Consider the following 27,528-nt stretch of genomic DNA (forward strand, 5'->3'; position numbering starts at 1 on the left):
AAACTTTCAGTTGATTCATGAAAAACATAGTGTGCAGGAAGCACATGCAGTGGGGTGCAGAAACAACCCTGGGTTCATATGCCCCTCCCTATCACACACATAAGTTTCAGTGTGAACCAGCTTACATCCATGTCTGCTCACAGAGCCTTCCACTGTGAAAAGAGTTGCACAGATTCTGTAACTGACATAGACTTATGGAAACATTTGGGCATGTATGTTCCAGTTCACATGAGCGCTTGTTTCTATTTGCTACCATGAGTATAAACTGCACCCCTGGGCATGTGTGATGTGCACCTGCACCCTCCTATCCCATGCAATTAAAGGGAGTCAGGATATTGTCCAAACCAATAAGTCTCTGCAGTGTTTGCTATGGGTTTAAACATATAGATTGCCTGCTGCTTAAAATACGTTGGGCTGATAGAGAACACACTGGCCCTTTTAATTGTGTGGCAGAGGAGGGTGGGTGCACATGCTCTCTCCCACCTGATGCAACAGCACTACATTGCACGAGGTGGGGGTGGCCATCCACACTGTCCCTCTATACAAGATTAAATTCTACAAAGTGGTAGGTGTGATTAAGCTACAGCAAAGTGGGAGGGAGGGAAAACATGTGCCCCCACCCTCATCTCCAATTAATGGGGGCCGGTCAGCATATTGTCCAAACCAACCCTTTGTGGTTTTGTTTCCTGAGAAGTTATTAAACCCAAGTACAGGATTTCAGTTCTGTAGGCTCTTCCTCTTCCAAATTAACGTAGAAGCAAATCCTCTCTGCAATTACATCACGATAAAGATAATCCTGTTCTTACGTTTCAGGTCCAGCTCTAGGAGATGTTGGAGAAGCCATGAAGGATCTTTCTGAGGTGAAAGATTCTTTGGACATTGATGTGAAACAGAATTTTATTGATCCCCTTCAAAATCTCCATGACAAAGATCTGAGGGAAATACAGGTATTTTCAGAAATGAAGGTTTTAGTGCCTAGAAATATCAAGAGAAATTACAAAGTTGCCACTACTCATTTTGTCTTCTCTTCTTCTTAATGCTTAAGTAAACACAATGTGTGACATTCTGGCACCATGCATGGCCCTGCTCTGCCCTTCCCCAAGGCTGAAAGCCAATGATGTGAAGTGGAGGTGGGGCAACATGTAATGCAAAGCCATATTTGTCTAAACTACTGAGAAAGAGAGAGAACAGCAGGTCTTCCATGTGCAGACTCAATGTCAAATCCTGGCACCTTCAGGCAAATGCCCAGGGCCCATGCCCCAGAAGGGCGCAATGCAGCTGCCACCAAATCCTCCCTTTCCTCCCCTCCAGACTCCTTTAAATATTTTTGGCAGCTCCAGGAGGCTGGACTATAATACTATTTTGATTTCCTCTCTGCCTGCCCTGATACAGCATTGCTCCAGAGTGATGCTATGCCAATGTGTGAGGCATTGTAAGAGTATAAATAGTGCAACATGCTTCAGTCCCTGTCCCACACCTCCACCTGCCTCAGCCACCTACTTTTCTCCTGCCCCGTCCTGTCATTATCCACCTCTGCTCACCTGCCTGCCACCATCTTTTCTTCCCCCTCCCTTGCAGCCTGCGGTGGTGGATAAACGAGGCAGCAGTCACTGCAGAAGTGCCAATAGCTAGAAAATGGACTTTGCAGCTATCTAGCCCTTCTGTTGTCACCTCCTCATTGTCGCACCATGGCAGCAGATTGAAAGGAAGAGGGGGTGGGGTGGCAGCAAAAGTGCCAGGTAGCTGTAAAGCACATTTTTCAGCCTACCAGCACTTTCTTCTCCTCCTCAAAGTTTTCAACAAGGAACCTATAACTAGACCAAGTGTGACCAAGCAATGTGCTGATTGCTTGATGAGAGCTGTATGTCCAACAACAGTTGGAGAGCCTCCGTTTGCCCATCCCTGGTCTTGACTATGACTCTGTATGGCAAGTGAAGCAGCCTGGCAAGCATCTTTATGGGGGAAATGTTCCATAACTGTGGTGCCACTACTGAGAAGATCCTGAATAGTTCAAGACTGAGAAAACTGTACTTTAATCTCTGTCTGTATATAGATCTCTTTACCTATTACTTTGATGAAATTTGCTATCATTGTGGATGCAGAACTCTTATCTATTGTGGTGGTGTTGTTTGCTACTTTGGGGCCAGTATAGTTGAAAAGCAGCACATCAATGAACATAAGACATTAATAAATGAATAAGAACTTACTGTTCCTGAAGATCCGAGTCTGTGGAGGCACAAATGGGAGAAGACATTCCTGACTCAGTGGACTTTAGACATAGATTCACACGACACAAGGTCGCTGGGTACTCCGCACGCTATCCAAGGGAGGGGTCCTCCAACAACTTCATCTCTCTACCTCATTGTCACACCCAGGTCCAAGAATCCACAGAAACATCTCAGGATGTCAGGCAATTCAACACCTCCTACAAATTCAGGCCATAGAGCCAGTACCATCAACAGAAACATGTTGCGACGCCTATGCCATATTGTTTTTTGGAGCCAAAGAAAGATGGCTCCTGGAGGGTGATGCTGGGCGTCAAAGACCTCAACAAATTCAACAGGAAAAGGAAATTCAGGATGGAATCACTACATATGATCAAGGAAGCGATTCAATGCAACAACTATCTGTGGCCCTATCAGAAGCATATCTCCAAATCTCTGTTCTCTCGAGCCACAGAGGAGGTCTCTGCTTCAGCTACAACAACCATTGTTTCCAGTACAGGACTCTGCCCTTTGGCCTGTCATCAGCTCCACACGTTTTTACAAAAATCATGGTGTCCCTGGTGGCACATCTACACCTCAGTGGGGTTCACCTCCACCCATATTTGGATGACATCCTGATTCACTTTTTGAATTTGCACCAGGCTCAGAGGAATGTACAGCACACATTTCAGTGCCTCAACAGTCACAGTTTCCTAATCAACCAGGCGGAGAGCCATCTACACCCATCTCAATCATTACAGCATCTCAGGGCTGTGTTTGACACAGCTCAGGGCTCAACAGGGAGAGGAGAGCTGGTCTTGTGGTAGCAAGCATGACTTGTCTCCTTAGCTAAGCAGGGTCCGCCTTGGTTGCATTTGAATGGGAGACCACATGTGAGCACTGTAAGCTATTCCTCACAGGGGATGAAGCCGCTCTGGGAAGAGCAGAAGGTTTCAAATTCCCTCCCTGGCATCTCCAAGATAGGGCTGAGAGAGATTCATGCCTGCAACCTTGGACAAGCCGCTGCCAGTCTGTGAAGGCAATGCTGAGCTAGATAGACCAATGGTCTGACTCAATATATGGCAGTTTCCTATGTTCCTATTATTCCTTCAGCAATGAAGAGGAAATATAGCATCCCTAATTTGTTCTCTCCTTCACTGCACATCGGCGGACATGATGACACTGTCCTAAGTACTTGGATGTATGACAGCCTGTCTGGACAGCATGCCATGGGCCAGGTGGCACTCACATCCACTTCAGTGGCTGATCCTTCTGTTCTAAGGTGCAATAATGACTCACACTCACAAACAGATCCACCTTCCCCTCAAGGTCTGATTTCCCCTGTCAAAGCCTAACCGGACTATCATCACAATGGACACCAGACTGACCAGATGGCAAGCACATTGCGCTAGTGTTGGGGCTGCTGGAACCCTAATGAGCCTCCCACAACATCAGTTGGCTCGAATTACAAGCAGCCCTTCTGGCCCTCCTGCACTTCCTTCCCCTTGTCAAAGGAAGACATGTCCTCATACACACGAACAATATAACTACCAAGTCACACATAAATCACCATGGTGGCACCAGGTCCCCGGCGCTGATGAGAGAAACCTCCAGGCTCTTCAAGTGGGCGGAAATACACATAGCATCTATATTGACAGAACACCTAAGTGGTGTTGCCAATATACAGGCCAACTGGCTCAGTCACCAGGCCATTGACATAGCTGAAGAGTCATTCCACCCAGACATCTTCCATTACATGACAGCCACCCTGGACCATCCACAGGTAGACCTCTTCATGTCACAGTCCAATAATTGTCTTCCACACTTCTTCTTCCAATTCAATACACCGCAGGCAGAAGCAACAGACACTTTCACAGCCCCATGGCCCCCACTCCTGCTCTACACCTTCCTGCTGACCACCATCATACCGAAGATACTCAAGAAGATGATGCTGGAATGGGCGGAGTTAATACGGATTGCACTACATTTGCCACAAAGACTGTGGTTCTCGGACCTAATGTCACTATTCATCTGCCCACCTCTACATCTACCCATGTACCCAGACCTCCTATCCCAAGGGTCCATACTCCACCTCAACCTCGATTGGCTTAAACTCTGTGCCTGGATGTTGAGCACTCCACCCTAGCAAACAAGGGCTACTCCCAGCATGTACAAGCCATCATCTTGGCATCCAGGTGCCCCTCAACAAACAGGATGTACCAAGCCATGTGGTTCACTTTCTCTCTCTGAGCTTGCAGGAAGTGCCTAGATCCTCTGGGTGTGGGAATACTAGAAGATCTTTCATTCCTCCAGGCAGGCCTCAATATGCACCTTCACCCAAATGCCCTAAAACCCCAAACTTTGGCCATAGCATCAGGGCTCGACCTGTCCTCCTCGGATTTGTCAGCTCTCCACCCTCATATCCGTAGCTTCCTGAGGGGAGTGGCTAACTTTGCCCCTCCTCCTGTCCACCATTTCCCATCTTGGAACCTCACCAAGGTCCTCATGCCCTCACAAGGTCTCCATTCAAACCCCTGTCATCCATTCCCCTTAAAATTCTCTCCTATAAGGTCCTATTCCGCGTAGCTATCACTTCTGCCCGCAGGGTCTCTGAGCTGACTGCTCTCTTGGCCCACAAAGAGCTCTGTGATTTCCAAAACGATGTCATTGTACTCAAGTTTGACTCTATCTTTCTTCCAAGATCAACTCTACCTTCCATTGCTCACAGGACGTTATCCTTCCTTCCTTCTGTCCTTCTCCTGCACATTACAAGGGAAAAGCCTGGCATATGCTGGATGTATGCAGAGCTCTGAGCATCTACCTCTTTCGCACCAGGGAATTCCATTGCCCCAATTCCCTCTTTGTATCTTCTCACCCTTCCTCCTTGGGCACCAAGGTCTCCAGTGTCACCCTGGCTACCTGGCTTTAAAAGTGCATCATACTCATGTATGATTCCTTCAGCCTATCAGTTCCCGGCAATATCACAGTGCACTCCACTCGCAGCACCTCCACTTCTGCAGCCTTCTTGGCTTGTACTCCTCTCATGGCAATCTGCAGGGCAGCAACATGTCCTCCGCCATTCCCTTCATTCACCATTACAAGATATCCTCCTTTCTGTAGCCAAGGCCACCTTTGGCTGCACAGTGCTCCAGCAGGTGGTCGAACTACATCCAGTCCCACTTGTAAGGACTCCGCTTGGGCATGTCCCACTGTACTACTGGATGACCTACAATACTGGGGGGGGAAAGGAACATTGGACTTACTACGAAGGGTTCTTTTTCCGTGTGTTTGTAGGTCATCTGACCCAACTTATGACAGTTCTTTCGTTTTGGGTATGGGTGTCCCATATTTTGGGTGTCAGGACATTCAGCTCTCAGGGCATTCAGCTGTTAGGGATTCCTTCCCACTGTTTATTCCTGTTGTTTGTTGGTGCTTGCTTTCTAACAAGGCTCAGTTTTTCCTAGCCACTTTTCTCTTTCTCTGTTTATGCACTACTCTTGGCAACATTCACAGAACTAGGGATTGGTGCCACCTGGCCCCTGGAAGCTAGCCTCAAAATAAAACTAATTCCTGTCTTGTGACTGAGCATGCAAGGCAAGGAAAAACCAGGGTCCACAGAATGAAGAAGAAGAAAAATGTGCAAAACCTGTGGACAAAAATAAATAATGAATGATAAATGATGAATGATAAATAATGAATAACCAGCTCTCTGCACACATGAGAATAATCAAACGCATCTGTATAACACATGTAAAAACACAATGACATAATACCAAATGAAAATACTACAGTGGAAAAATAAGAAAACAGTGTATCCAGGTATCCAGACAGAGTCCGAGATGTCTTCAGAATGAGGAAATGATGAGTACATGCAGTACAGGTGATAAGTCCTCAAATCCAAAGGGAGGAAACGATGTACTCAGTGAGATGTTGTAAATGCATAGTTTACAACTATGATTCATAGTTCAAGTTATGAATCCTTCATTCAAAAAAAGCAAACAACACACTCTTTGATTACTGATAATGACTGATGATGGAAGACAAATCACACCAGGGAAAAACCACACAACAGCCACCCCGGGATAAGGAGCTGTTTCGCCAAAAGCTTCATCAGGGGCTGTTTCCCATTAGTACAGGATAAAGGTAGAAAAACATGTCTATACAATCGAACTTATCCAAGCATGTTAAAGCCTCAAGGTTCAAGACCATTTTTACTTACAGAGTTTGCTGATTGGATTCAAAAGATTGTTGAAGCACATGCTACTGGCCAAACCTGGTATTTAAATTAAAACACACACGCGCACGCGCACAAACACACACACACTTTTATGTCCCATTATTTCTTGCAGTTTTATACTCTGCCTTTTCAAAAGCAGATGACATTTAATAGGCAAAAAACCTCAACCCTTTTGTTTTAACCTGCTATGTTAAGGACTTACCAAATTCACTCATGTCCCAAAATGATTGCATAAATAACATATTTTAAAGGATGCAGCCTTTAATGTACATAATTTCCTGACACTTAGAAGCATGAATGAATGTGATAAGCCTTAATGTAGCATATTAAACTGAAAGGAATTTTGCCTATTGAATTTTAATATAAGTAGGGCCGGCATGATGGGGTAGGCTTCACTGGACAGTTGCTGAGGGCCCGTAGCCCTCAGAGGAACCCAGTACTGAACAGTGTTCCCTCTAATTTTTTTCATCTGTGCATGGAATGAGTTTTGTTCTGTGCAGCAATATCAAGGTGTGTATACCTGCACAAGTACATTCGGAATGGGGTCATCCTGATTCAACCTGAGTCGGATCTAAAATTAACTGAGCAAACATTAAAAAACCCTTGTATGCGTGCACACATGCGCACTCCTTAGAGGGAACACTGGTACTGATCCTAAAGACAGCTCCGTGCTCATAACCTTCGTGTAGTGCTGGTGGTGAAGTATCTCTGTTGGGGCCCACCCAGGTAGGAGGGGGCTCACGGAGGGCAGTTTGGACAGTACTCTACTTGTCCCTGAATAGAGAGAAGGTTCATATTAGGTAAAAAGTATTATAACACCTTGTGACTCTGTCTTTCTGTGTATCTGAACTGTCACTCACTTTGCAATGACTGCTTTAAATTCGAACTGTTGTCAGCCATGACCAGCTCTCTGTTCTCTCTCTGCAGTTCATTCATCATCCACTTTTCTTTCTCCAGTGGAATCTTGGATTTTTAATCACAGCATTCCATACTCATTTGAACATTGTTTGTCAAGCAGAAACTCTCCATCTTTTTTTCAGCACCATCTTAAAAAATTAGAGGGCAGACGCCTGGATTTTGATTACAAGAAGAAAAGACAAGGCAAGATCCCAGATGATGAGCTCCGTCAGGCTCTGGAGAAGTTTGATGAGTCAAAGGAAGTTGCTGAATTGAGCATGTTTAATCTGCTAGAGATGGATGTGAGCAAACCCTTCTTGTTTCCTCTGAACAGGTTGTAATATTGACATTTATGTTGCAGTAGAATGACGGGGAAAGCATTAAAATGTAGTATTTTATTCACTTTGTTCCCCAAGCATGCAAATCTAACTTTCCAAGGTCAGCACTTATATAACAAAATTTAGCATTATTCTAGGAATGTGAATTGCTTTGCAGGTGTCTCTTGCTTAGGAACATAAAAGCATGTTGCTAGATCAGACCAAGATAGGGATATGCCTGAAGTGGTTCAGCACATCCTTAAGGAAATGCTGAACTGGCTCGAGTGCCCGCATCCGACCAATTTGGTGGGGCGGGGATCGGTTCCTTTACAAAGCAGTAAGCAGGTCTTAACCTGTTCCTCCGCTGCTCCACTACTTTTCTGGGTGCAGCGCTCACTGTTCAAAAGGCCATGCGCAACTGCAGCACTACTCCCATGCGCATGCATGGTGGTCATGTGGTGCCGACGCCACACTCAGGTTGTTAGGTGAACACTGCACCTGGAAAAGTGGTGGGGTGGTGGCGGAGTAGGTAAGGACCTGCTTACCTGGTTTGCAAAGGAACCAATCCCACCCCGCCCATGGCTGCCCGAGCCAATTCGGGCACATCCCTAGACTATGTAGTCCCACTTCTAGAAACCAGCAGGTGCTAGCTGGCCCACTTGAAAATGGTCAATGGTTGGTCATTGGACTACAGTCCAAAACCTCAGTGATTGACTAGTGGACTACAGCCTACCTTTTGTCCATCACTGTTGTAGGGGATCTTTAGTCAGGTTTGCATTCATTATTTTCATCTAGCTCAGTACTATCTTACACTGACTAGCCATAGTCCTTCAGGGCTTCATTCAGTTATTTCCCAGTCCTACCTTGGGGTGCCAGGGATTGAACCTGGGACCTTCTGTGTGCAGAGCAAATGGTCTACCACTTAGCTACAGTCCTTGTTCCCTTCAGGGCTTGGTGCTGCAAGGAAGAATGCTTTAGAATAAACTGCACAATAATATTGAAATAAAGCCTGACTTTCGTATCCCTCTTCAGATTGAACAAGTGAGCCAGCTTTCTGCACTTGTACAAGCCCAACTGGAGTACCACAAGCAAGCCACGCAGATCCTACAGCGAGTTAGTTCCAGTCTTGAAGAGAGGTAATAAATACTTCCCACAGATACCTGTGATTGCTGGTTGTTGTCATTTGACCTTAACAGCTTTGTCTTCTATGACTGGAGCAAATCTCGTCCAAGATCCTACTAGTTGCAGATACCAGTAAATAACATTTAGGGATATATTTTAAATGCAGTTTAGGTCTGACACACATGTGACATTTGCTACAGGGGTTCCACGAACAATGCCATCCTTGGAGTGACTTCTCCATTATCACCATCCAGCCATTTAACATGTACTCCCTTTAAATATGCACCCTACTAGCATGGTTGCCAGTAACAGAACATCAAATAAAGTGTTTGATGCACATGGACTGCTATTATGCTGTAGTTAGAAACCACACAGGTGATGCCTCTCCCAAAGGACTGGACATTGCTTGCATGCAGTGTTCCCTCTAACAGGGATTTCCAGATGTTGTTGACTACAACTCCCATAAGCAAAGATTATGGCAGGTAAGAATGCTGGGAGTTGTAGTCACTGAAACACTACTTACCAGTTGCAGGGGAGTAACAGCAGGAAGGAGGTCATGCCCTCAGCTCCTGCCTGTAGGCTTCCAGCAGCATCTGGTGGGCCACTGTGTGAAACAGGATGCTGGACTAGATGGGCCTTGGGCCTGATCCAGCAGGGCTGTTCTTAAGTTCTTACTTGAGTGGTTTCTAACCAGATCAAAATAGCAATAAGCATGGATAAAATATTTTATATGCTCTCTTAGAAGTATGGGGCCAAGTGCAGCAGCATGTAAGTGTATGTGTAAAGGGGTCTATATGGGATAATACCAGCACTTTTTGATGGTACATGCTGTTAGAAGTGAGAATTCTAACGAATTCTTAGCACTGCAGCAACCTCTTCTGGCCACTAGAGGCATGGTGAGTCCCTTTGAATAGGTCTCTCTTGGTCAGTTGAGAGTCAGAATTGTTCAGTTGTTGAAGGCTAGTGCCTGTTTGAGTATGTTGTTCTATGTCTCTCTCGGTATGTGACATTTAGTATCTTATTAAATCTTTATTTTTTGAACGCAACCTACTGTCTTCAGATAATCATGTTTTTGGACTTCAGCTCTCACAATCCCCAGCCCCAGTGGCCTTTGATTGGGAATTATGGGAGTTGAAGTCCAATAACATCTGAGGACCCAACGTTGAGAATCCCTGCTCTGGTTAATAATATTAAAAGTTATTGAACTTTTTCTAGCAGTTTCCATTATTATTTCACTGGATGCCATCAAATTCTGCTAAAGTGCAATTTGAAGTATATTTTGAGAGTTTTGCTTCAAGCAACACTCCGTAGTAGTTTCAAGGAAGCCAGAACAACATTGTTAAGATTAGCAAAATTCCTTAGGAACTTGCAAGCATCTTCAACCAACAAAACAAAACAAAAACAGATCTTAGCTAGCACCAATTATCATGGAGCTAGCAACGGGGAAACTAAAATATGAGAAAGCAGGGCTGTGGGAGTTCACGGCATAATGCAAGGTGAACAAAAGAACAAGAAAGCAAAAACTGATGGGGAAAAAGGGGGGTGCCTCATTGTCCTCCAGCAATCAAACACAACTAGTGGAGATACTTCCCATCACTTAAAACTCTTCATGTTGTACTGACTATAAGGTGGTCCAGTAAGGTGGTCCAGTAAGACAATGGAAGAGTCAGAGAGGAGTGTTTATCTCCAAAGCATTTATCTCCAACACTTGCCCCCATAATGAACCAAAAGTGCCTGATGCCGCATTCCGCTTCTGACACTAACTAAGCAGACCTGGACCTGAAGGCGATTACTGGCTTCTGCCAGTAGCTCTGAGGGTTGGGGTGCTGGGACATGTTGCCTGTCCCCTGGAAGTCCCATTATGCACCATGCAGGTGTGCGGTGCATTATGGGGATCCTCCCTCTCTGAAGCTGGCAGGGAGCCCTGTAGTCTGCCAGCCCCAGCTGGGGCTGGCAGACATTTGGTAAAACGGGGTCAGGAGAGCGCTCACTCTCCTAACCCCGTTTAAGAGGGTGGCTCCGTAGGCGGATTTGCCATCAAGACACGATCCCAGCAATACACACCATCAGACAAAACTGGGCTGGGCTTCCTTAGCCTGACTTTGCCTGTGTGTGTGAATAGCTTCACAGTGTTAAATACTAGAAGGTCTCAGACCAGGCCTCTGACAGTGGGGCTCAAGAATCTTCCTCCATTGAGTCTGAGGGAACTGTGGGCCTGATTTCTGCTGCTCTCTAGGAACTACATTCTCCTGGTTCCTAGTTCTGACAATCCCTAAATACCCGCTCCCTATGCCTGCTTTCATTTTGGAACAGCAAACCAGATTTGCTAGCAGGTATGCATTCAGTATTTTAGATGTGAGTCCTTTGGTACAGGAATCAGTCTCCCAAATCTTTGTAAACTGCCACACACATAGGTGGCACTTTACAAATAAATTCTTTAGCAACAGCCCCAACAACAGGGAGCTGCAACCAATCATGACTTTCTGACTATTCCTGTGTTATACATGTGTGAGTTTACATTAAGTATAACCTTCAAACTTCTTCGATCTTTACATAAAATATGCCATGTGTGAAGCAGCCCTGATTATGAACCTTAAGGCGAGTTGTATAGGTGGTGCACGTGATGAGGTGCAAGACCAAGTCTCTGTTTGCTTGCCCTTTTCCACCACGTGGAGAATCTGGGGCTTATGTGTATAATTGCCTACGTGGATTACGTAGGCCAGGATTTCTTAACCTTAGGCCCCCAGATGTTGTTGGCCTACTACTCCCATCACCCTCAGCCACAAAGGCCATGTCTGGGGATGATGGGAGTTGTAGGCCAACAACATCTAGGGGCCCAAGGTTAAGAAACCCACATGTAGGCAATTCCCACTAACTCCCGCAAAGCAGCGAATGGACTGGATGATCCAGGCCTACTTGTGTTTTTATAGGCCCCAGTTCATGTTCAAGGTTCTTTATTCAGTGGGAGAGGGGCACACCAGAGCATTCTGAAATGCTGCAACTGCTGGAAGGCATCCACTTCCTTTGCAGAAGCCAGCTCTTCGCTTAAGCTAAGTATTGACTCGATGCAATCCTGAACGCCCTCTGCATTGTTAGCATGATGCAAGAATGGCTGGGATCAGGTAGGTGATTCAGCTTTTGCACAGTCTAAGTCTCCTGAATATGTAGAAACAATTTTTGGTAGCCCTGTTCCACTTCCAAACTGATAGGAAACTTAAGTGGGTTGGGATGGCGATATGCTAAGATTTTTTTCAGATTAGTCCAGACTTTTAACAATAATGGTGAGTCTTTAAGATGTTTCCTGCCTTTAGATCTGTTATTTATCTATCATATTTTTATACCACCTGATATGTACATCTCGAGGTGGTGTACAAAATTTAAAACACAACATTTTTATACAACCTGCTGGGGTTCTTTTTGGAGGGCTGTTTTATCCTGCTTTCTTACTGAAGCTTCACTGATCATTCTGCTGTGGATGTTAATGAATTTTTCTTGCTCTTAACAGACTTTACTGCAAGCCTTTTTGTAATGTTTCTTTAATTTTAAGGCAGAGTGGAAACACTTTAAAAATGTGAGAGGAATTCAGGTGAATAAGCTGCCAAAAGAGGCAGCTTAGATGCTTTTAAGGAATAGGCAAGCAACATTGGGGAACTATCCTAACTTAGTGCACTGACTTTGTCCCTTCCAGCTTTCTGTATGTTGCAAAAATGGAAGACTCTTGGCAGTTCTGTCAAACTGTGTGCTTTAAATTATAGACTTCAAATGATGGATTGTACCAGCAGTACCACTTCCACATTATTTGTTGTTTAGGAGATGTGAGGGGCTTTTTAAGGGGAGAAGAAAAATTGAGAGAGGGGATCTGTGAGGAAAGAAGCCTGAGCCATTTTGGAAGGGCGGTATATAAATCAAATTAATAAACATATAAGGGAGAAATCTGAGGAAGACAGGAGAGAAACAAAGGCATTCCTGGCAAAAATAAAAAATGGTGAATGGATTCAGCTTTAGGGGTTAAAGGTTGAAAGCTAACTGTTTTTTGTACTGTAAGCTATAGTCGACAGAAGGCATACATAATAGTATATTCTATGTCACATGACTTGTTTGGGGACACTGAAAATGCAAGATGATGTTTGTCTTTATGTAGTCCTGGATCCAGGTGGTTTGTTGACAAAATATGAGTTCAGATTCTAACAGGCTTTGCTCATGCTGACAGAATAAAGGATGCATCAATTCAACCCAGAAGAGAATATCAGCCAAAGCCCCGGATGAGCTTGGACTTAACTGACAATACCCAGCACAATGGTGGGATATCCCAAGCCAGTACCCCTAAGCCCTCAGGTAAGAGGAACCAAAAAGGAGGGTCTCAGGGTCATAAGATACAAAAGCCTAGCTGAGAGAGTGGCTTTGGTTGGGGTGTTGATGTCAGGCACGCAGCTGCACAAGTAACTCATGTACTAGTTTTTCCAAAGGATGAATTCATGGATCTCTGCATGGGCATCAAATGCATTTCACCACAAAGGCATGCACCATGTCCTTCTCTGGACATGATGCCAAAAACATGAAATGCAGGGACAGCAATTCCTCATGCAAATACTTTTTCTACTTCCTCACAATCCACTTTCTTACCTCCCACATTCCGATAATCCTTCCGAAGAGCTCAGGATGGCATCCCTGGACTATTTTTTTAAAAAACGATAATCTTAAGAGAGTGGAGTGCATTGTCATGTGCAGAATCCTCGATCCATTTCTGCATATAGCTGGAACTTGCCAGAAGTGGAAGACAATGGGTAAAGGTGTTGAGACCAGATAGCACTGTTGATACCTGAGATTTGAGTCCCTGGTGAGCCTGCACAATTGGCTTGTGGGCTGCATATAGATTGGTGGTGAAAACTGTACAGGCCTGCCTTAGCAATGGACATGCAGTTTAAACATGCCAGCTTAAATGTATGGGGGTGGATCAAATCTGCCTTACATCTTAAGACATCTCTAAAACCAAGCATTTGTAGTTACTAGAGGCTAATTTTCTAAGGGTTTCAGCTACTATTCCCACCCCTGGATTCTGTAGATGAAAGGCACTGCTTTTAAAACAAAAATTCAACTCTGGTCCAAAAATGCTCTGCTTATAAAAGCTATATTTGTTTTAACAGTGGCCAGTATCCAGTCCAGATCAACATTCCATCAGCAGAAAGTCACTTCTGGGACTGGGAGGGGCTTGCACTAGTAGAAGAGGTCCTTACACTAGTGCAACACCCTTCCATTAGCAGAAGCAACATTCTACTGATGGAACGTGAGTTTGGCTGTCGACCAGTGTTCAAATATATACAGAACTCTTAAATTTGAGCTATTGGAAACTCTTACACAGCTGCTCTAACAAACTGAAGGATATAACCATGAATTAATGGAATGTTGCAGGTAAGTACAGGATCCCAACAGCGCCCTCACTCCTAAAAGGTGATACATGATTTGTACCAACACTTAATCGATCTGAATTATTTTGAAAAGATAGATCTAGGGAAATGGACAATTAGTTTTACAAAGCAACCTGGGCAAGGAATTGCATAGGTTTTACACAGATAAACTTAAAGTAGTATTAACTTGAGGATACTTTTTTAAAAATAACTATTAGATGCAGAAATGTCTCATAGCACAAAAGGCATCTCTCTGTGAACATATTATAATATATTTGGTACCAGTGGCTTTTGGGTGCAGAGGGTGGACATTTGCACCCTTCTTTTAACTTACATCTTGCTCTGTGGTATTCATTAGGCCTGTGCAACCTCAAAAATGTCAGCTCTGATCTGAATGACAGAGAAATTGTTGCCCCCAAATGGTTGAGTTGGGTTGGGTTGGTCCAGTCCAATGTTTCTCAACATTCCTGCTGGATCCAAAATAAACAGTCAGCATATTGCCAGAGTTCAGTCCCTCTCAGCTGAGAAGCATCTTGTTGGCTGTTTAACATGGAACAGAGTTCAGGCATGACAGGGAAGAGCTCATTTGCAAGTTATGACTGTCAGGGTTCTCTGATGTGTCTGAACTCATTCTGATAATGCCCAACAGAGGGCATATCTGGTTCTAATCATGGAGACTCCATTTGGCTTGTCGTGGTTAATATATTGATAGACTTATTTAGCAACATGCTAGAATGATGCCAGCATTGCTTCTTTTTAGGCCCTTCTTTCTCTCTCCTTTCTCTAGGTGCTGCTATGGACCAGCCATGCTGTCGATCTCTGTATGACTTTGATCCAGAGAACGAAGGGGAACTGGGCTTTAAAGAGGGTGACATTATTACCCTCACTAATCAGATTGATGAAAACTGGTATGAAGGAATGCTTCATGGTCAGTCAGGTTTCTTTCCCATCAATTATGTGGAAATTCTCGTTCCTCTTCCTCATTAGGATGGCTGAATTGCCACGTCTTGACCCCCCTAAAAATAAATGTCATGTGTTGATACCACTGCTTATAAAAATAAAGAATAAATAAAATGGCTGCTTACTCCACATCACAAGTATAAGCTGCAGTGGTTCAAAAGTCATCCGGCCCCACTGACAATCTTTGGTTTTTGTGTTGTCGTGCTGCGTAGTGGTGATGCGTGGTATCTTCTCAAGGCGGCACAGTCAGGCACCTGGGATGTTTACATTACACCCGTGGTTGTCTCAGAGGGGATGTTTGCCCGGAACAGGGAGGGGAAGGCAGTGGTGAAGGATGCGACTCAGTCACAGTGTTGTGGAAGGGGGAGCAGCTAGATTATCAGGGAAGATAAAGCATATCACCACTCTGCTGCAATTTTAGTTCTCTGTAGGAAGAGGGGGGAAATGCCCTTGGCCATTCCATCTTCCCCCTCCCAAAGGATGCGGTTTACGCAGATCTAATATTGCTAACCAGCTTTTTGTGTCTTCTCTTCTCAAAACTGACCGAGTTCTGCCCCTTGGAGAAACAGCATTGCGCATACTGCAGTTTGTCTGCAAATGAGCCGCCACCATTCTGTCCGTGCTGTTGGCGTAGAACTAGCTTTTTATAAACTAGATTATCTAACCAGGGGCCCATCCAGTATTCAGGTTAAACATTAAAAGCATCCAAAGGATAGGCCAGTGAAACAAAGTGTAGGTCCATGCACCCCATGTGGCTGCTCAGACACTTTGAACATCATGCCAGCAGCAAATAGATGATGCTAAAAAAAAGAGGAATAAATAAATAAATAAATGTATCTGTTCTCACTTTGTGTAAAGTCTGGGCACAATATAAATAAAAGCTTACAATTTTAAAACACCAAGGGCCCTTATTCTACATCGTCACTAAAATAAAAAATAAAAAGAAGAGCAACTTAACACCGTGTATTTTCATTTTCATTGACCTTGTGTTCTTTGAACATCATTTGTGTATATTCTGCCCTCAATGAGGACTAAAAAAAAAAAAAAATCCTTGTACTGAGCAATTAAAGCAACATGTGGCTATATATGCAAAAACATTTGAGTTCTTTTTCTCTCCAGAGTCTCCTATTGTTTTGTTTGTTTCACCTCTTGCATTCTGTGTGTGTAGTGACGTGTCTAGCTGATTCACTGTTCTCTTTTGGCAACTACTATAAGAGTTTGATTTGAATTATCCAGAGTTCTATTTATCTATATATACCTGTACAGACTCTTCCTGTGCTGCGCTTTGGATGTGCCACTTCAGTATTCAATCATGTGAAAAGAAAGCAATCCTCCTGCTTTTAATGTATAAAACTTATATCATGGAAAGCATTGATATTTCAAATAAAAATGCTGACTGACTAGCCAGAATGATAATGTCTGCTTCCCCCCCCCCCCCCCCAGCCTCTTCATCATCATTACTTTTGTTATCATTTCTATTCCGCAGACTAACACAATGGCACTCTGTGGGTCATTAGCTAGTTGCTAATCTGCTCTGATGTCCCAGTGAGTCTTGGCCTTTTGCTGCTGTGCTTCTCCGATATCACAGAGGAATTGGCTATTCTTGGATCTAGCAGCTAAGTGTGAAAGGGATAAGGAGGACCTTAGGTTTACATTCTGAATCTTTAGCAAAATAAAACTGCGTATGTGCTGCTTCTTTGCAGGTCAACCCCTTGTGCGTGCAAATTGTAACCATTTAATAAAGAGAAGCATGTGATGTTTGTGTATGTGACAGGTCAAGGGGTATTGACACAACAATCCTAGGGTCACAATTACACCAGGGACCACTTACACTGGTGTAACTTAGTTGGGATTTTATGCACTTGCAGAAAAAGATGGGAGCTGAAAACCAGAATGGTTTTTAAAAAAACAACAACAACCCCCAAACCCTAGAAAAGCACAATTTTGTACTTTTGCAAGCTCCGTGACAGTTATGTAACAGGTGAAGCCAGTCCCAACCAACACTTGCTACTCTGGTGTCTCTGATGTCAAAGGCACAGAAGCTTTGCTAACACAAGATGGTTGGCAAATTGTGTGTGTCTTTCAGAAGCTGCTCCATCTCTGATGCTATCCCAGCCGCTGCCCCAGCATCCATGGCAACGCTGCTGCGATGCACTAACTGGAGTGTGGCATGTCATCAGCGGAAGCTGGCTCATCCATTGGGCGAACTAGGCAGCCACTGAGGGTGCCAAGCAGCGAGGTGTGCTGATGGCCTAAGTCATGTGCCACCCACACCAGCGACCCCACCCCTGCAGGCGGACACATGCACCTCCCAATGTCGGGGTGGGTGGGCAACCAAGTGGGCACTCTCCATGCTTGCTGCCTGCCCGGCTGCCCCATTTCTCTCCTCGTCACCTCTGCCTTTTGTTCCTGCCAGTGATGGCTGCTTCTGGGCAGCTGGCCTGCTTTGGCATGTTATAATCATATTGCTGCATCATGCAGCGACATCATTATAGGCCAGCTGCCCAGTGGCAAGCTAAAGCAGCGAGGAAAGCAATCCCCGTCACCTGCCCAGCTGCCCACTTGCTCTCCTCACCCAAATGGAGGTGCCTGGCTGTTCGAGTGAAAGGGGCAGATGGTGCCAAAACCAGGCTTTGCCTGGGGCGCCATTAATCCTTGGGCCAGCACTGCCAGGGTTCCAATATCCCTTGTGGCTCTCTCTTTCTTGCCTGCAAGGCTAATTATCACCTTTTTTGAGTGTACAATCCAAGGGAAGTAAAATAGCTCTCCTTGGGAGGGAGGAGGCATTTACAGCAAGCACACAGGCTACTAGGGCAAGCATGCTCGTTTCCCTGGGCGTTTTTCACGCAGCAGCTTTACTGCAAGTTTACTGCGAGTTCAAAGTTGCCCCCCAAAACCAAAGCAAAAAGTGGATTTTTTTTTAACCCTGAATATAAATTGGGCTACTCTCTAAGGCACAATGAAAAACCCGAATCATGTCTGAAGTGCTCCCTGATAGCTCACAGGGACTGGGGGTTAATCTGGCCATATGTGACCACACAGCCTCCATTCCAGAGGAGATGCGAGCTAAAAGCCCTGTGTGAAAAATGCCCTGGTGGCCCAAGACCCATCTGTAGCAAATGACCCTTTTGCCAGAGAAGGGATGTGGAGAAGCCCCAAGGGTAGCCCTGTCTGCACTCAAGCAGATGAAACTCCTGCTAGCTTGCTTTCCCAGAGCTCTGGGCTGGGAGCTGGTTACGTGGCATTTAAGTCCCGCCTTACTTATTGCATGGCCAGAAACATGTACATTGGAAGCAAATCTGAGAGATAGGCAGATCTGGGACTTATACTCCCCAGTCGACAGAGCAGCTCTCTAACTACACCGCCCCAGATAGGTAAAGGGCACAGGATGATGCTCGTTGCCTCTTCCAGCTACCCAGCCCCTTGCACAACTAAGCCACATGCACTAGGGATGTGCAAGAACTGGTTCGGAGGTCCTTTTCCGTTCAAGCCAGTTTGGCAGCGGGGGGGGGGGGGGGACGGACCTTTAAGGGACCAGAAGGGTACTCGCCCCTCCCCGCCACATTTTCCCCACCGGCGCTGTCTCCAAAACTGCTGGCATGGGGCGGCAGCATGCCTGCTTGCCACCCTGGTCAGTGTCAAACTAGAAGTGCTTGATGGTGTAGCCGCTTCCAGTTTGATGTTGAAAGGTAGGCAAGGAGGTATACTGCCTCCTTACATCTGTGGTTTTGGAGACAGCGCCAGCAGGGGAAACACAGTTGGGGTGTGTGTAAGAGTACCCTCCCAGTCCCTTAAGGGTAACCCCACTGCCACCGAACCAGCCCTGTGCCAGTTCGTGCACATCCCTAACACGCGCTAGTAGCACAAAGGCAGCATCCAGAATCCTAGCTTTTCAGCATGGCTCTCACATACCAGCAATCACAAGTTCAAACACTGACTTTGCTCTCCCACTGGAAAAGGCTGGAAATCATTTCCACAAACAGGTACAGCTGGGCCTCTTCAGTGTCTCATACAACCAAAAGGGAACACAGAATAGGCCAATCACCTGGCGCATATGAGAGGTTGCCTTTGACACCAGCCGTCCCATCAACCTTTGCCAGATTGCCTGGGCAGCCAGCAACCCTTCATATCCCTCCCCAGCTGGCTGCCTCATTGATCATGGCAGGAATGATCTGGCTGCTTGTGAGCCTGGAGGAGCCTTGGAGGCAAAGGGGGCTGAGAGCTCTCAGATCCCTTCCCCTTCAGAGTGCCATACGGAGACCAGCTGAGGTAGGCAGCTGGGATGGAGGAAAGGGTCAGGATCCCTATCTGCCCTATTTGTTACCCCTAGCAGCAAAGCAACCACACCTGTGATAATGTATGTTAAAGTTTGTATTGAACAGCAGCTGAAAGACTTTGTATGTAAGCGTGCATAACATGAGGCAGAGCGAGAGAGAGAGCGAGCAACCGATCGACCCATGCTGTGGGGCCTATCATGTGAGCTCTGGCCTCCCTGCAATAGATTCATATACTGGGGTAGGTGTGCCACAGTCTGAATCCTGTACCCCATGACTGAGTGAAAGGGGTCACTTTGAAGTCAGTGTCTGTTTTGGCACTGGGTGTGGCCGTGGTCTGGAGAAGTTATAGGAAATCTACTCCTCCTCATCCCACCTATGACATACCCCCATCTTTGTTCACCTTTTGCCTTTGTATCAGCTACTTTGCACTGGTGGTGGAGTTATGTCAGTGTAACTGGATAGGAGCATCAGAAGCTGCCCTATGCCAAGTCACAAAAGAAAAATAGAGCCACGCGTGTACTGAGGACAGAAATCAACAAACTGTGTGAATAAAGAAAAATATCCAATCGTGAATGCAAAACTTCCAAAATTAATAACTATGTTTATAAATAATCATGAGTTGGTAACTGCCAAGTCAGGCCGTTGGTTCATCTAGCTCAGTATTCCAGGGATTCTCAACGTTGGGTCCCCAGATGTTATTGGACTTCAACTCCCATAATCCCCAGCCCCAGTGGCCATTGGTTAGGGATTATGGGAGTTGAAGTCCAGTAACATCTGGGAACCCAACATTGAGAATTCCTGGTCTAAACTGACTAGAAGTGCTAACCTGGCAAACCCCTGCTAACCTGGCAAAGAGGCACCTTTTACCATGGTGATTCTCTTTATTTAGCAGGGGAGAGTAACTGGCCCTATCCACCCCCAGCACAGTACCTCCAGTGACTGTTGCTGGTGTCTAAATTGTGTTTCTTTTTAGATTGTGAGCCCTTTGGGGACAGGGAGCCATCTTTTTTATTTATTATTTCTCTGTGTAAACTGCCCTGAGCCATTTTTGGAAGGGTGGTATAGAAATCGAATGAATGGGGCTCTCCAGGGTTTCAGGAAGGGGTCTCTCCCAGTCCTACTTCAAAATGCCAGAGAGTGAACTGCAAGCAGATCCACTTCCACTGAGCTACAACCCCACTCCCTAAGGAGAGTACCTTGCAGCAGACAGGGCTCACATGTAGTCAACCATCCAAATACAAACCCAAGTGAACCCTGCTTAGCAAATGGGACAATTCATGCTTGCTGCTGCAAGACTGGCTTTCCATCTCAAGTTATACCAGTGCAGAAGACTTATCCTGCTCCAACTTAGATGTTTGTTTGTTTGTTGTTTTAAGCATAAGATTATCCCCTTTGCTGACTTTGGGCTGGTTTGATGAGCGCCACCCAGCAAATGCTATAAGGTCAGGGACATGCTGAGAGCAAGCCTTCCCTGTCATTGTAGGAGGACATTCCAACATGCTCTTGGGATGGCTCTTAATCATGTAATGGGGCCCTTCATCTAAATCAGGGATTCTCAAACTTGGGTCCTCAGGAGTTATTGGACTTCAACTCCCATAATCCCCAGCCTCAGTGGCCTTTGGTTGGGGATTATGGGAGTTGAAGTCCAATAACACCTGAGGACCCAAGTTTGAGAATCACTGATCTAAATCACCCCTCTGAACATGCTCAGAAACCCTGTTGAAACCTTATTCCATGTGCCACCAGTCCATCCCACTCAGCTCTTTGTCCTGCAACAAGGAACATTCTTGCTATCTCTGTGGTCTGTAAGATGTTGGTCTTCTATCTCAGGACAGCAGCAAACAGTTGAAAACCCCATAAAGCTGATGTCCATGGAAGCACAAACAAACTCTCCATGCTGAGGGCCTCTGGTGCCACAAACAATATTAAAACAATAAGAGGCAGAAACTCTTTCACTTGTTACGCTACAATCTATTTCCCCCACATCACAGTTTGGTCTAAACAGTCCATGCCTGCACCCAAGGCCCTGCCCACCCACCAGCTTTTTTCATTTTGACTCCTGGGATTTGCACAATTAGATTAGTAGTCCCCACCACAACCATAGGATTCCACCACATACTTCACAAGCATCTTTCTGATATCCTTTCAGCACAACAGTGTCTTTTTTGTGTAGTTCTACATGCTCAAAGGCAATTTACTTTCTCACACAAATCCCTAGTGTGAGATTCCCCCCCCCACACACACACACACAAAGAAGAGGTTTCCTTTGCCCATCCCAGCTAGACTTCTGGCAATAATTACTTTTCTAGAAGGCACTCCACCCCCGCCCCAATTCCATGGGCTTGGTGTGCCCGCCAAATTTAACAGATTATTTTAGGACCTGTTGTGCATTCAAAATAAAGTTCCCATTGCTTAAACTCTAAAGCTTTCCAGATCCTGGAAGGCTGTCCTTTCAATCAAACCCTACATTTCTTTAGGCCACTGAAGTCCCAGAAAGCCAAGGAGACCTCAGCAGTGAAAGAAGCAGCCCCATGGGAATTAAGCCTCAGTAATGCAGATTGGCTCATCCAGGGAATATTGCGTTTCCAATCAAGACTATTGGGGCCATGGAAGAATTTTCCTGTGCGAGTTTTAGATAAAGGCCAAGGAGCATGTATTTTGTATGTAGGCAGTCCCAGTTAGGAACATAGGAAGCTGCCATATATTGAGTTAGACCATTGGTCCAACCAGCTCAGTATTGTCTTCACAGACTAGCCGTGGCTTCTCCAAAGTTGCAGGCAGGAATCTCTTTCAGCCCTTTCTTGGAGATGCCAGGGAGGGTACTTGGAACCTTCTGCTCTTCCCAGAGTGGCTCCATCCCCTAAGGGGAATCTCTTACAGGGTTCACGCTTTTAGTCTCCCATTCATACACAGCCAGGGCAGACCCTGCTTAGCTAAGGGGACAAGTCATGCTTGCTACAACAAGACCAGCTCTCCTCTCAGTTCAATATTTAGCATCTCCAGGCAGGTTAGGAAAGACCCTTGTCTGGAACACTGGGCAGTAGGGGTGAGCAATTTGGGTTTTCGGGTGATTCGGCTCGGACCCGAACCGAATCACCCCTGTTCTGTTTTGTGCCCGAATCTGGGTCACCCGAATCACCCTTGATTCGGTTCAGATTCGGATTTAATCCAAATCCGAATCTGAATAGATTCGGGTGGGTAAAAAGGGGCCCAGGGGCAAAATTTTGGGGTGGGGTGGTAGTGCCCAATGGGTGGAGGCTACCACCCCAATTTCAGGGGGATTGGGCAGAGGGCTGATTTTTTGGGAATATTTGAAGTTTGGGTGTCTTTGGGGCAGATTGGGGGCAGTAAGTGGATCTGCCCCAAAGGAGTGGGGTGGGCTGGTAGATAGTGCCTAATGGGTGGAGGCTACCACCCGTCCCCAATTTCAGAGTGATTGGGCAGAGGGGTGAATTTTGGTGAATTTATGAGGTTTGTCTTCATAAGGTGAAGTGTGCTAAATTGATTACTTCCTCATATTATTCATAGTAATTGAGGTGTGAAAAAGTGAAAGTGGGGTCATGAGAGTTGTTTAATTGAAAAAAATCTCATTTGCTATGATAGAATGAGAATTCACACCTCAGAAAAAACTTCTGAGGTGTGAATTCTCATTCTATCATAGCAAATGAGATTTTTTTCAATTAAACAACTCTCATGACCCCACTTTCACTTTTTCACACTTACTATGAATATGAGGAAGTAATCAATTTAGCACACTTCACCTTATGAAGACAAACCTCATAAATTCACCAAAATTCACCCCTCTGCCCAATCACTCTGAAATTGGGGACGGGTGGTAGCCTCCACCCATTAGGCACTATCTACCAGCCCACCCCACTCCTTTGGGGCAGATCCACTTACTGCCCCCAATCTGCCCCAAAGACACCCAAACTTCAAATATTCCCAAAAAATCAGCCCTCTGCCCAATCCCCCTGAAATTGGGGTGGTAGCCTCCACCCATTAGGCACTACCACCCCACCCCACTCTTTTGGGGCAGATCCACTTTCTGCCCCCAAACTGCCCCAAAGTTACTAAAACTTCAAAAATTCTCAAAAAATCAGCCCTTTGTCCAATCCCCCTGAAATTGGGGTGGTAGCCTCCACCCATTAGGCGCTACCACCCCACCCCACTATTCTGCCCCAGGCCCCACTTTCTGCCCCAATCTGCCCCAAAGACATGAAAATTTCAGAAATTTCCCCAAAATCAGCCCTTTGCTCAATCCCCCTGAAATTGGGGTGGAAGCCTGCACCCATTAGGCACTACCACCCCACCCCACTCCTTTTGCCCAGATCCCATGCTATGCCCCCAAACTGCCCCAAAGTAACTAAAACTTAAAAAAAATCACAAAAAATCAACCATGAACCAAATCACCCGAATTTTTCAGGTCTGAAATTCGGGTGATTCGGCTCGTGCCCGAAAAATATCGGGGGACATTGGGGGTGATTCGGTTCAGCCCCGAATCACCTGAAATTGTTTATTTCGGGCACAGACCTTTCTGTGCCCGAAATTTTTTGCACATCCCTACTGGGCAGCCACTGCTAATAGACTATACTAAGCTAGATGGAGTCAGTGGTCTGATTCGATATAAGGCAGCTACATATGTTTCATCTTCTTGCCAGAAGGTTTGGATAAGAGACTAGTTTGGCTTATGGCCAGCATCATTTAAATGAGTCACCCAAATCCTAAGCACTTCTACATAGCAGTAACTCCTACTGATTTTGGCAGAATTTCCTTTTAAGTAAGATCTTGATCTTTTTTTTTTACCCACAAGCTGCTGACCCAGAGTGTGATCCCACACCTATGGTCAAAGCTCAGTAGTAGAGCATCTGCTTTCTGGGCAGAAGGTCTCAGTTTCACTCCTTGGAATCTCTACCGGTGTTCCCTCTAACAGGGATTCTGACTTCCAAGATGTTGTTGCCTACAACGCTCATAATCCCCAAGCAAAAGCCATTGCAGCTGGGAATTCTGGTAGTTGTAGTCAACAACATCTGGGAATCCCTGTTAGAGGGAAGACTGATCTCCATGAAGGGCTCGGAAAAACTCCTGCCTGAAATCTTGGAGAAGCCCCAGCCAGTCAATGTAAACAATACTAAGCTATATTATGAGCCAATAGTCTGATTCTGTATAAGGCAGAGCCCTATATTCCTGTGGATCGTGGAAGGCTGGGTGTATGCCAGCTGCATGATGTGTATGTATTTAGTATATATCACAGATAACGTATACTGCAGTGGTCTGAGATGGCAACTTGGAAGAAGCGGTTCCCCTGCTACTGGGGGTGGACACACACCAGTGTGTGCTTAGGATTGGGGTACAAGGAAGCTGTGGTTGCAGAGAGCAACCAAGAAAGTATCTTGCAGCTAGGCCTCTGCATCTATCCCAGTTATTACTGTCGAAATAGAAACTTTGACATGAAACCTCATAACTCAAATTATGCAAGTTATGGGAAGAATGCTGAGCTGGGAGGGGCTTGTGTGTGTGTTTCCACCTGGAGGCTTCAGTAAGCTCATTCGACCCCTCCCCCTGCAGGCTATACTTAAGGGAGGTACCTTGTTTGCCTGGCTGCCTCTTGCTGGGAAGAGCAAATCCCCTGTTCCAGTAGCCTTTGGGCAGCGGCAGGAAGGAAATGTTGTATGAGCATGTGCAGACACCATCTTGAGTCTTCTCCAGAAATTCTGCTCCTCTTCAGCTTCTCTCTCCTCTCTGAATGTGCACAAAATGCTTCATGCAGATCCCTAGTGGCAGCGGTGTGGAGAGGTGCATCTTGCCAGCTACAGCTGGTACTCCAGCTGCGACCCTACTTGGTGAAGCTGGACCTGACCTCAGTCACTCATGCTTTGGTCACGTCCAGATTGGAATACAACACTGCACTTTGTGTGGGGCAGCCCTTGAAGACAGTTTGGAAGCTTCAGCTGGTCCAGCACGCGCTGCTGCAAGGATGCTCATGGGTGCAATTCACTTCATGAGTGTCACATCCATCCTACGGCAGCTTCATTGGTTACCAGTCCGCTTCTGGGCTAGATTCAAGTTGCTGGTCTTGACCTTTAAAGCTTCTCATGGCTTGCACCACATACACCCATATGAACTTCTCAGGGCCCTCCACTCAGCATCTTAAGCCTTGCTTATGGCCCTGCCACTAACAGAAATCCAGTTGGTGGGGACTAGAGACAGGGCCTTTTCAGTTGTGGCCCCTTGGCTTTGGAACGCCCTCCCCCAAGAGCTTTGCCATGTTTCCTCCCTCAGTTTGTTTGTTTGTTTGTTTTAAAAAATCTTTTATAAGAGGCTATTAAATGTTTTATCTGCTGCTTATATCTGGTAAGTTCCTTCATTTTTATAGTTCTCAGTTTTTAGCTTTTCATTAAAGCTAAAGTTTTCAGCTAAAAAGTTCCCAGTGTCATCAATGAACAGTGGACTGAAGTGCCATCAGTATGTGGATATGAAGTGTCATTGTGGAAGAGAGCTAGTCTTGTGGTAGCAAGCATGACTTGACCCCCTTAGCTAAACAGGGTCTGCCTTGGTTGCATATGAAAGGAAGATTAGAAGTGTGAGCACTGTAAGATGGTCTCGCTCAGTATATGGCATCTTCCCATGTTCCTATGCATCATATTCTCTGACATCAGGTCCTAGGGAAGAAGTGAACGTACTGAACCGGAGGCTGGAGGTGGTGATGGGCTGGATGTGGGCTAGCAAACTGAGGCTGAAGATGGAGGTGCTGTTGGTCTGTAGAAAAGCCAATCAGGATAGGACAATTCAACCAGCTCTGCATGGGGTTGTACTCCCCTTGAAAGAGCAAGCGCACAGCTTGGGGGTGTTGCTGGACCCAGCTCTGCTTTTGGATGCTCAGATGGAGGCAGTGGCCAGGGGTGTCTTTGCACAGCTTTGGCTAGTGTGCCTGCTATGTCCCTTTCCCAATAAGGCAGATCTGGCTACAGTTACCCATGCCTTCGTTATATTGTGGCTGGATTACTGCAATGTGCTTTACATGGGGCTGCCCTTGAAGAATATTCAGAAACTTCAGTTGGTGCAGAATGCAGCTGCCAGGGTTCTCTCTGGAACTGCTCCCTTGGAGCATATTACACCTATTTTGAAAGAGCTGCATTAGCTGCCAAATTGTTTCCAGATCCAGTTCAAGGTACTGGTTATTACCTTTAAAGCCCTTAACAGTTTAGGGCCTGGATACCCGAAGGACCGCCTGCTCCCAAGGGTTTCTGCTGGTCCAACAAAGCCATCGGGGGAGCATTTGCGCTGTGTGCCAATGTTGAGAGAGGCTAAATTCTCGTGGACGTGGGACAGGGCCTTCTCTGTTGTTGCCCCCAGGGTCTAGAATGCCCTCCCAGTGATTGTCTGCTCTTTGACATCTGTGGCTGATTTTAAAAAACAACTAAATGCTGTTTTATTTATTCAGGCTTTTACCCCATAGGGACTGCCAGGTCTCCCAGCTTTCCTGCTTCTGTTGGTCTTTTTGTGGTTGTTATCTTTTGGTGTTTGGGTTTTTAAAAATTGTTTAACTGGTTTTAAGGTTTCATATGTTGTTTTTATGGAGTTTTATTGTATGTTAACTTTTGTAAACCGCCTTGGGATGCTTTATGAAAGGTGGTATACAAACTGAACAATAAATGAACTTTACAAGGTCTATTAGGATCTCTTTTCCTTTAAACAGAAACCACCACCACTCCCAATTTTATGTCGGGAACTCCTGGCCAACGATAGCAGATTTCAAGCACATTGGAACCGTTGTGCTTATGGGCCTACATCACTGTTTGCTAACCAAGACATATTTTATCCTTTGCGGAGGATATTGAGGGAAGCAGCCTTGTGCTGTCATTGGCAAGTTGTGTTGCCTTCAATCATTCAGGCTCCTCGGGTTTATGCGGCCTTCCAGCACACGTCTCAAATGGAATGCAGGTGCCCACCTGGTACAGCAGTCGGAAGCGTTTGACATGTGCATCTTTTCGAACAAGGTAAATGCAAAAATCTCTCTCAGAATGAAATATCAGCAGGGAAAATATATCACATGATTTAGCACCATGGCTCTCTAGTCACTAGGTACACATGTGGAGAACTGCAGTGCAA

The 27,528-nt window shown here is 45.7% G+C and overlaps 1 protein-coding gene across 2 annotated transcripts in view; it reads left to right on the forward strand.

Annotated features, from left to right (window-relative positions):
• The window catches only part of SH3GL2 (SH3 domain containing GRB2 like 2, endophilin A1), a 161,517-nt gene extending 144,965 nt beyond the window's left edge, over positions 1 to 16,552 (forward strand). For both annotated transcript variants that reach the window (XM_053298743.1, XM_053298742.1), the window contains exons 5-9: positions 814 to 947; positions 7,482 to 7,640; positions 8,688 to 8,791; positions 12,988 to 13,112; positions 14,970 to 16,552. In XM_053298743.1, coding sequence (XP_053154718.1) covers positions 814 to 947; positions 7,482 to 7,640; positions 8,688 to 8,791; positions 12,988 to 13,112; positions 14,970 to 15,169 — 722 coding nt within the window. In that variant the 3' untranslated portion in view covers positions 15,170 to 16,552. The remainder of the gene's footprint in view (positions 1 to 813; positions 948 to 7,481; positions 7,641 to 8,687; positions 8,792 to 12,987; positions 13,113 to 14,969) is intronic.
• The last annotated feature ends 10,976 nt before the right edge of the window (positions 16,553 to 27,528 follow it).

This window comes from Hemicordylus capensis, chromosome 2 (assembly GCF_027244095.1).
Source record: "Hemicordylus capensis ecotype Gifberg chromosome 2, rHemCap1.1.pri, whole genome shotgun sequence".
Lineage (NCBI taxonomy): Eukaryota > Metazoa > Chordata > Lepidosauria > Squamata > Cordylidae > Hemicordylus > Hemicordylus capensis.